Here is an 11,154-nt window from a genome sequence, read left to right as displayed (position 1 = left end):
AGACCATCCATAACTAAAGCAAAAAGATATGGGCTTAAAGTCGATCCCTGATGTAAACCAACAGAAATAGGAAAATATTTTGTCAATCCTCCTTCAGTTTGAACACAAGTAACAGCTCTAGTATACATATCTTTAATGACTTGAATATAAGTCATATCAACACATTTCTTCTCGAGAACTCTCCAAAGGATATCTCTTGGAACCTTATCGTAAGCTTTTTCTAAATCAATAAAAATCAAATGTAGATTCTCCTTATTATCTCTGAACTTCTCCATCAAACCTCTCAATAAATGTATAGCTTCCATAGTAGACCTGCCAGGCATAAATCCAAATTGATTATGAGAAATTTTTGTGATGCGTCTTAACCTATGTTCAATTACCCTCTCCCATAATTTTAAAGTATGACACATCAACTTAATTCCTCTATAATTTGCACACTCTTGTGCATCCCCTTTATTCTTAAAAATGGGGATCAAAATACTCTTCCTCCACTCCTCAGGCATCTTTTTAGTTTTTAAAATAATATTAAAGAGTTTAGTAAGCCAAGAAACTCCTAAATCTCCCAAATATTTCCACACTTCAATTGGGATATCATCAGGTCCTACAGACTTTCCACCCTTGGTTTTCTTTAAAGCCTCCTCAACTTCTTTTTTGCTAATGCGACGGTAAAAATGAAACGTTTTATTATTATTTATGATATTAAAATCACTAAGTTCGATCGTATTTTCAGAAACTTCATTAAAAAGTTTCTGAAAATAAAATTAGAGAAGTAAATAGAAAACATAACAATGAAAAATAAAATTGCAAATCAAATTTAGCATCGTCCCAATGAAAAAAGTAAAAAACCAAAAGCAAATAAGAATGTCGAGTGCAGCAAGAAATGTAAAATGTCCCACAAGAATATAAAGAAAACCAGGTGTCCTTCAAGTGTAGCTGTTCGCATGAAAATAACGTACGGTCAGGGGTCATCGTAATAAAAAACTCTTTTTGGGTTGGGTTTTCAAGCAATTTCATAAAGAACAGATACAACGACATATTCTCATAAATTTTGTGTGTTGCCTCTAGAATATGCATGACCTGTTGGACAGAAGTTGTTTGTGATGGGTTGGAGTCATCGGTGCATGAAGTCATCAACTGTGAAATCTAGCTTATAATGAAAGCAGCTCCCTTTTCTTTTTCTCAACCCAGAGACACTTTGACCGGCTAGTGGATTCAACTTGATGGAGGCCTTCATTAGAATCAAACCCTGCCTCACTAGGCGTGCACGCATTATTATTCGTTGCCACGACACCACCAAACATATAATCTAACTTCTCTTTTTGCTCAGGATCGATGTCACTGTATTTAAATTTTTTTGCAGTTGGCACCACCGACAAAGTAATAACACATATTGATGCATTTGAAAAAAAAAATGGAAAATTGACAGAAGCAGTAGATGATTTAAAAGTGCTCACCCCTAATCTCTTTGCCTCTACTCCTTCGAAGTATCGACTGTTTACTTTATCAGATCCCAACCCAGGTCCGTGAATACCTGTTTTAATTCTTTCTAGATTTTTCAATTCTTTTTATGTTGATTCCATTTGTTTTTTAACTGCATAATATCACACTCTCTGCCTGTATTGTTCTTGAAATTTTTAATGATATTTTGTCAACCCTTCTCGTTGAAATATATTATCAGCCTATTTCTCAATTGGACCTCCTTGAGGCAAATGCTACAAAATATTATTTTTGTATCCTTATCTTACGTTGCAGATGAACCGACCTCTTTTGTCTTAATCATTGTATATATTAGCATGAAAATAACTAATCAACATAAATATTTGTCATCAAAAATATTTAACACAACTCAAAGAAACATAAGAATGCCACAATAGCATCACCACTGCCCCTCCAATAATCTGCATAACACCACTACACCACTTATACATCACCACACCACACCACTACGACCACGTCCACCACCAAAGCATTCACAATACTGCCACCACCTCATCACACATCAACACATCAAAACATTCACAATACCACCACCACCATCACAACACACCATTGCACCCGCACAACAATACACCCACACACCAACAGTACGACGAACACCTCAACCAAAATTCAGGCAACAACATTAACTGAATTTCATGCAACAATATCAAATAATTCGGGCAACAACATCACTTGTATTTTCAACTGCCTCCATCTATGTTTGCAATTTGCATATGCAAACACCACCACCATCATTTTGCATATGCAAATATGTCTATTGCCTTTACACTTGCATTTCCAACCACCACCATGTATGTTCCAATTCTCATATGTAAACACCACCACCATGTGCTCCAATTCTCATATGCAAACATCACCACCACACGAACCCTGGCACATAATCACGAACCCTTGCACATAATCAAAACCATCAATAGGATGCAGCATAAAGAAGCAAAATGACCTACCGAGCATATCACACCGAAAACCACCAAACCGAAAAGCCAACATCAACTGAAAAACAAACGAATGCTTAGAGCAAAGAGAAAACTGTCAAATGAGTCATTGCACATAAGCAATTGCAGAATAAAAATCCACCTGGCAGATAAGGCAACCATTTCTATTGCCTTTTCACTTGCATTTCCAACCACCACCATCAATATTCCAATTCGCATAGGCAAACACCACTACAAAACCAACCATTGCACATAACCAAAACCATCATCAAGATGCAACATAAAGAAGAAAAAATATCTACCAAACATATCACACCAAAAACCAAACGGAAAAGCCAACATCCACTGAAACCAAAAAGCAGAGGGCTGAAACCACCAAATTGCAAAATAAAAAACCACCGCCACTGAACCATTGCACCTAACTGCAAAATCAAGAACCAACTAGTAGATAACACAGAGAATACCGGAACAGTTGGGAGAAGAAGAGGAGGAACCACTACACAGAACGCACTATGAGCAACAAAAGAGAGAAGATTTTTAAGGAGAGGAGAGGGAGAATATAGGAGAGGGAGGGAGAGGGAGAGGGAGGGAGAGGGAGAGGGAGGGGGAGGGGGAGAGGGAGAATAAAAAGCTCAATAGAACAACCAACCGAAACCAAAGAAGAGGAACCACCGTGCAGATCGCAGACTGTGCAGAATCACCAAACTGAATCGAAGGAAAGAGAGGAAAGGGAGAGAATAGTGGAAGCTCACCGCAACAGCCACCCAAAATCACCGAATGACAAACAGAAACAAGGGCTAGCCACCAGAGCCACAAAATCAAGGGGCTGGAGAAAGGAGATTTTTAGGACAAGTCGTGTCGGGGGAAGGACTGAGGGCAGCGAAGGAAGGAACGTGGGAAGTGAAGGAAAAGTAATAGTGAGGAACGCGGGCCTCAGGTTCGAACCCACTGCCCACGTTTTGCATAAAATTAATCGGACCGCGGATGCACTGTTGTAAACAAACACCGCAAATTGCGGTACGAAACCGCAATGCAGGGAAATCGCCACCCCAAACGGGTAGGTGATCTCTGATTGTGCATGTGATCTTTGATTATGCGAGTGAGGAGTGACCGAATGGGTGATCTTTTCCAACCGTTTATTTTAATGGATGAACTAATAAGGAAAAGTCATTCAATAGTTAAGTTAATTTATATTTGTATTGTGTAATAAAAGGATATGTGGGTTAATACACTTTTAAATTATCGTCTAAATTGAACAAAATATTGGATTTATTTTATAATCATTGAACCAAAATGAATGTTTCCCTTGCATTTATTTTAGACCAATTAAAATCCACCTTATTTACTTTATACTGCATTTCTAAAATTTGGGTAATACTTGCAACCAAACAACTCTTAACTTGTACAAATTTATGTTAATGTATTAAGATTTAAAATACCAATCTTTTCATTCATTGAGCTGGCATGATTTTTCATTGAATTTTTTGGTTATTGTTTATTTTTATTTACATGATTTTATTTTATTTTTATTTATGATTTTTTTCCTTGTAGTGATACACTCTGGTATTCGAATTGACATGCGATGCTAAAGACATTTATTAAACATTTCAAGGTAACCATTTTGTTATGTCTTTTTTTCCCTATTTTTCTTTCTTGTAACTGCGTTTACCCTTATATTGGTCATTTAAACCCAATTAGACTGAAAATTTTGTAGTCATCAGAGTTGATTATATTATGGAACCAACAAATTTAAATCGCTCCGACTATTTTACTGACCAGTAAGCATTTCGTTATTTATATGTTACTTTTCACCGACTATAGGATGAAAGCTCGCTGTGTCGCCCATGAATTTCCGGGGGCACTATTTTCATGAAAGCCATTGCCAGGTCACCCTTGCATCTTATTGAGTTGTGATCTGTCTTGAACGATATTTTAGACATTTGAGCTCATCCCATATAGTATATGTGGAAGTACTAAGATTGTTTATTGTAAATAAATTAGGAATATTTAGGTTTCTTGTAAATGATGTTTTAAGTTGCAAATGTTGTAACAATTGATGGATCTATGAGAAGTGTCTTATTGTTCTTAGAAATAGTTGTTTGCGTGTATAATTTTACATTGCTGCTAGCTATTCTTTTATAGACATACTATGTGATCATGCAGGTACTTTCAAGAAAGAAGCCATGGCCTCGAAGGGTCCTAGATCTAAATTGGACCATGAAAGTAGAACCAAACGTCAAAAGGTCATTAATTTTTTTTTTTGGAAAACTAATAATTTTTTTCTTTCGCAAAAAAAGACGTTTGAATGTTTTTTGTTTTTTTTTTTTTCTTGAAATTAAGTTGGAAGAACAATTTTCTTGGAGTATAATTGTTCTGATCTTTGAACTTTGTAACTGACATAAAGGATACTCATTGCGTGAGACTTTTGCCACAATTTTTGCGGATGGTTTTCACGATACCCATAGCAATGGTGGAAAGCTCACCATTGCTCCAAACTTGCTCATAGTTATGTAAATGACATTTTCTATGAAAGTTTCAGTGCCTGTGTCAAGATTTTTTTCTTTTGCTTCCATTTCCTGGTACTTTTTAATTGAAATTTCATACAGTGAAAAAACTGCAAACAATATGCCATCATGCTTATGGATTTATCTACGATTTTTGTAGCTTATCATCTTGTTATGCCTTTGCATTTTACAGAAATCAGGAACCTTGACCTTGCTCTATTTACATTAGTTGGAATACTTCAATTCTAGTTTGACAAGCAGCTTGCGATTCTCAATAAGTTATTGTCCTGGTTGGAAAATTCTTGTGTGGATTTTTAATTACTTGCGTAATTTTTATATATTTTCTTATAAAGAGAGATAAGCTATCCATACAACTTATAACAATTTTTTTGTGTAGATTTAGAATTACTTGATGTAATGAATTCGGTGTTTAGGTTGTGAATGTATTACCGTTGTTATTATTTGTATTTGAAATTTCTATTGAGCGCCGTAATCTGATGTGGTGAGAAGTAAAAAGTGTTTGCTAGGTCCCCATTCTTAAGTAATGCGTCACAACTTAATAACTAATATAATTGTAGTGAAAAGAGGCAAATGTTGGGTAAGACCTTATTCATAAGTAGTGCACGACAGTATAGTTGAAAAGTTGGTAAGTCTTGATTTTGTTTAAAATTAAAATTTGATTTTTCGGATGAAATTTGGCAACTTTGAATGTGAAGATAAGAGAATTAATGGGCATGATGATTACAAGAAGAATCAAGGTTTGAAAATTAAATAAAAATAAGAATAACACAAGGACAATGGGGACGGTTATAAGCCATTATATGGTTAAAAATGTGAATCATGTAGTGGTAGTTGTAAATAGAGAGTTGAAAAGTAAAAGCTTAGGCGAATATTTTAGGAAGGTAATTTGTATTAAGTTGATTACATATGGATAATCTAAATATAGGCAGTTCCGTTTTAAGTTTAATAAAATATAGTTTTAAAAATTGGTGCTTAGGTTTGCAGGCAAAGTATTGTGGATCGATCATGTAAATGAACGGGTACATTAATGGTAACATACCTTGTAGAGTTGAAGCTGGATATTAAAATTTTTAGGTGCATTAGATAAGATAATATAATGTTGACTTTATGGTTATATTATATTGATTTGAGTATTTAGCAAGGAAGAAATCATTGATAGGCAATTTATACATGACAAAAATCATAAATGTAAGATGTGCATGTGCAAAATCTTAGAATGATAGGTTATTAAATGATTATATTAGTTGGCGGTGGGAGCAACATCGATTAATATAAGTTGGTTAAAAGTAAACTTAAGTAAAAAGGCCATGCATAACAAACTTTAGAAAATGCATAGAATGATGAATGAAATCAATTTTAATGGGTTAGAAAGTTGTCCGTTTATTGAAAGGTTTGATGGAGAGTTATAGAGAAAAAAAAGTGTTGTTATGAATTATGTTCAAGTCACTAAAGATATGTATACTAGATTAGTCACTTGTGTTCGAACCGAAGGAGGATTGACCAAGTATTCCTATTTCAGTTGGATTACATGAGGGATTGGCTTTAAGGCCATATTATTTTGCTTAGTTATGGATGCGCTTACTCGACATTTACGAGAGGATGTACCTTGGTGTATGCTTTTCGCTAATGATATCCTTCTTATGGATAAGACTAGAGAAAGAGTTCAGAAAAAAACTTGAATTATGGTGGTCTACATTGGAATCTAAAGGCCTTTGTTTGAGTAGAACTAAAACTCAATACATGGAATGTAATTTTAGTACTAGTAGCTCTAGTGGCAGAGTTGTAACTATGAGCGATCAAATCATTAAAAGGTGTGAACGTTTAGATACATTGGGTCTATTGTTTAGGGGGATGGTGATATAGATGGGGATTTTATTAGTAGAATTCAGGTTGGTTGGTTGAAGTGGAGGAATTCTTTTGGCCTGTTGTGTGATAGAAAAGTACTGCTTAAACTGAAAGGAAAATTTTATAAAATGGCGGTGAGACTTGCAATGCTCTATGGCGCAGAATGTTGGCCTTTAAAAGATAAACATAAAACAAAGTTAAGTGTTGCTGAGATGAGAATGCTTAGGTGGATGAGTGGCCTGACACTTAGAGACAAAATGCGAAATGAATATGATTGGGTTGGTGTAGCTTCGGTGGCAAACAATATTAGAGAGAGTCGTCTTAGATGGTTTGGTCATATTAATCATCAACCATCTGATGATCCTGTTAGAAGAGTTGATGTTTTAGCATTGATTTATGTTAAGAAAGTGAGAGGTAGACCTAAAAAGACTTAGGCATATTGTATTAAAAAATTATTTTAATCTGTTAGAATTAAATGTTCTATTAGAATTAAATGAAAATGTGAAACTCAATAGAGCGAAATGGGAAAAAAAAGGATTCATGTAGGCCACCTCACTTAGTGGGATAAAAGCTTGTTGTTGTTGTTTTTGTGGGTTATAAAGAGAAGGGTAAGCTGAAAATAACTTCAAAAGAGGTTGTGAATGATGATTTTCAAATAAGAGGTTTAAAACCTCATGCAATACTTCATAGGGATGCATGGAGAATTAGGATTCTTAAATTTATCTCCTAATTGCTTGGATAAGGCTAATGATGTTGAGGATGATAAACCTCATATACAAACCTAACTAGCAATTTTGGAATCCTATCACAGAATTTAAAATTTGTATTTAATTCAAGTTAATTAGCAGCTAGTGGCAAACATGAATTCATTTGACAGTGAGCAATTAATCATTATAGTTTAGCCACATGTAGCATTAGCTACACACTACCTAGAACAAAGAGCAGATGAATTTGGGAGGTCTTTGTTTCTTGCTGAGAGAAAAAAAAAAAAAAAACTGTAGAATGCTATAATTTATGAATTGGACTTTGATTTATTTTCTCTTCGACTCTGGAGCTGTTAGTTGTAGGCTTATCCAAATAGATAGTATATGCTAATGATGATGATTCAGTGAGAGGAGATTGATTTATTGCCTCTTTACGATCAAAATTAGTGGTGGCTGGCTTAACATTTACTTGGGTGAGATCATCTTTGAAGTTGAATTAAAATTAAGCTTCTTTTTTTGTCTACTAACTTATTTTACTTTCACTAGCAGACAAGCATATCCTTTTTTTTTATTTTTTATTTTTATGTATGCTTTGGGTGGCTCCATTCTCATCCCTTGAGTAGAAGTAACTGTGACATGGTTGGATTTAATTTTCTTTGTTTGTTTTGGAGAGGATTTTCCCCTACATTTCTGTCATCAACTTAAAAGAAATTTACTTGTTTTTAACATTATGAACCAATTCATTATCTTTTTTTTTTCAGTTTTTCTGCTTATGGGTAGCCACCAGAGCTATTTTTCCATTTAAAAATATATATATATACATGACATCCTGACATCCTGACATATATATGATAAGATAATACCATTTAAGCTTAAAAGTGAGCTTAATGCATTACGTTATGTGATTGATGCATAACTTATTTTCTAGTAAGACGTTTCTTTCAACCTTTTCAGGCTTTTGAGGCCCCTAGGGAGCCTCCTCGACCTAAAGTTCACTGGGATCACGTTTTAGAGGAGATGGTTTGGTTGTCAAAGGTGTCGTTCATTTATGGCTGAAGCTATTGGCTAACTAGCACTGCTCAGATTATAAAACTTTTTATGAATAATTAGGAAGATTTAATTACATACCACTCAATTCTTATGCATTTACATTATCCCTTAAAACTTCAATTTTTACATAAATGCCATCTTTCTTATACATGAGAATGAAAATGTGTATTTCACTTTTTAAAAGTTTAAATTGTGGTACTTTTGATGTGATATGAAAGATTTGAGTGGCGTAAACATAAAAAAGCAGTTTCAGGGTTAAATATGTAAATATATAAGAATTTGGTGGTATGCATGTAAATGCCCTAAATAAGTATTATAAGATTATATTGTAGATTATGAAGCTTTTTGTCTAAGTGATGGTTGCTTTCAGGATTTTGAATCAGAGAGGAAATGGAAATTATCCCTAGCGAAAAAAGTTGCCTTAAGAGCCAGCAAGAACAGCCTTGATCAAGTATCAAAGAATGAAAGGAAACTCAAGGTTTGTCCTGTACCATTCCAGCATGATTATCAAGTAGGCATGTAATATTTTTTGTCAGTTAGTCTTTGATTATCCAAGTGATGGATAATTTATCCCAATATATGGGAGCTTCAAGTCCAGTTGAATAAAAATTCTTGAGCTTCACTTTTCTTCTATGTAATGTTTGATGCCGAGTTCTAGGAAGAAGAGCAACGTATGAGAAAAATTGCACTTAATATTTCTAAAGAGGTGAAGAAATTCTGGATGAAGATTGAGAAGCTGGCAAGTTATTATCTTACTTAGCTTTGCTTGGTTTTGTTGGAGAAACCTACACACTTATATTCAGCTTATCATCATTTATATTTAGGTGCTTTATAAATATCAACTGGAGTCCGAGGAAAGAAAGAAGAAGGCTCTTGATAAGCAACTTGATTTTCTTTTAGGTCAAACGGAAAGGTAGACTTTTTTTTTTTTCCTGAACTTTAATTTCCTTATTAATTGATAATGGCCAGTGTCTTCTCTCTTGAATTTAAGAACTGGCCACACGCAATGGTCTATGTACCTTTATGTATTTTTTTTATCTGAATCAGGTACTCTACAATGCTCGCAGAAAACCTTGTGGATATGCCTGGTTCTCATAAACCAGTCATTGTAGACTCTGAACAACTCCAATCACTCAATGTTGGCAAGGCGGATCATAGGAATTGCACTATAAGTAGCCCTACTGGTGAAGGTTGGTGACATGGTTTTCTTGTTATCAAGTTGTTATAATAGATATGATTTTTAAATTTCCTGCTTTTTTGAACAGAAACACAGTCAGACATTGCTGATGATTATATAGCTCAATCAGATGATGATTTGGTAACTTGTTTCTCTTTATAATCTAGTGATAGGATTTCTATGCGATATGATGTTTGGTAAAATATTACTTGTAATGTATTAATTCTATGAAGGTTGGCTTATTGAGTGGAATAGCTCGTCTTTTTGTTCCAGTACCCATCCTTGATGATAAATATAGATTTACATGTAATAATATTTGACAAACATTTTTTTTTTCGATTCAATTTTTCTTTGGAAATTTTACTGGGTCGACTGAATGCAGGAAGGCAGTCTGGAGGTCTGAGACAGCAGTAATACACTGCAGTGAGGGAATATTCTATCTATATCTATATTGCAGTCTAGTAATACACTGCAGTCTAGTGGCTTATTGAGAGGTCTAGCAGTTGGACAGCAGGAGTATGCTGCAGAAAAGGGGGCGGTAGGGTGTTGGGAAGGGATTGGAGTGGCCGGCGGTTAAAGGAAAGTGGAGGAGGAAAAGAGAATATATATCGCCATCTCAGAGTAGGATATGGTTGGAGCACTGCCACCTCCTTGAATACAACCCTATAAAAGGGAAAATGACTCTATATAGTAACTTTGAAAGAAAACACAACAAAAACTAAAAAAAAACATAACCCCCTATTTATAATGAGGTCTATGACTTATTTTAGGTAATATTTAAAATAAGAAAGAAGAATAAATATAATAAGAGTTCAGATTAGCAAGGACGAGTGAACTAATCGAATTTCAGATTAGGCAAGGATGAGTAAAATAAATCAGAATTTAGATTTGGTAAGGAATTATAATAGGAAAGTACTGGGAATGAAAGACTAAGGGAGAGAAAGGAAAGGGAGAGGTGTAGGGTCGGCAACCCCTCGCCTTGTAGACCGGCTGATCCAACAAAGCTGGACCGAACCCTCTAGGTCGGTCTTCCATAGCCTCCGTGTCCGTCTCTCGGCGTTGGGGTGTGCTTCGACCTACTCATTGATCAAAGCTTCCGGTTCTTCGTCTGTAATTTGAACAGCACTGGGAATTGATTGGCGACTGCATCACCCTCCAAGGCACCTAAGGGTCTTACATAACTTGCGAGAAAATATTCTTATCGATCTGTCTTCTTGAGGCTGTGGACCACGCCTATCCCGCTGAAACTTCACAAATTAACCATGATTAGTTCAATCGAGCATGCAGCGAGAGTTATCTGACCCTTCCTGCACGGTGGTGGCGCCGAGGGAAGTAGGATGATGTGCTTTTCCTTTTTGGTGAAGAAATATGTGTTTCTGAATCCATCGTAGTCTTTCGGTCAAACTGCTACGCTCTTC

General features: G+C 35.2%; 1 protein-coding gene across 3 annotated transcripts in view; it reads left to right on the top strand.

Moving 5' to 3' along the window:
- LOC110022407 (protein PHOTOPERIOD-INDEPENDENT EARLY FLOWERING 1) overlaps positions 1-11,154 on the top strand; it is a 95,350-nt gene that overhangs the window by 11,879 nt on the left and 72,317 nt on the right. For 2 of the 3 annotated variants that reach the window (XM_020721330.1, XM_020721329.1), the window contains exons 2-9: positions 3,987-4,047; positions 4,599-4,678; positions 8,464-8,544; positions 8,930-9,037; positions 9,218-9,298; positions 9,384-9,472; positions 9,607-9,749; positions 9,825-9,877. In XM_020721330.1, the coding sequence (XP_020576989.1) occupies positions 4,619-4,678; positions 8,464-8,544; positions 8,930-9,037; positions 9,218-9,298; positions 9,384-9,472; positions 9,607-9,749; positions 9,825-9,877 (615 nt within the window). In that variant the 5' untranslated portion in view covers positions 3,987-4,047; positions 4,599-4,618. Of the gene's footprint in view, positions 1-3,980; positions 4,048-4,598; positions 4,679-8,463; positions 8,545-8,929; positions 9,038-9,217; positions 9,299-9,383; positions 9,473-9,606; positions 9,750-9,824; positions 9,878-11,154 lie in introns of those variants that run through there. The other variant, XM_020721331.1, reaches the window with a different exon arrangement.

This window comes from Phalaenopsis equestris, unplaced genomic scaffold, assembly GCF_001263595.1.
Source record: "Phalaenopsis equestris unplaced genomic scaffold, ASM126359v1 Scaffold000188, whole genome shotgun sequence".
NCBI classification, from domain to species: domain Eukaryota; kingdom Viridiplantae; phylum Streptophyta; class Magnoliopsida; order Asparagales; family Orchidaceae; genus Phalaenopsis; species Phalaenopsis equestris.
This window is presented reverse-complemented; position numbering and strand designations above follow the sequence as displayed.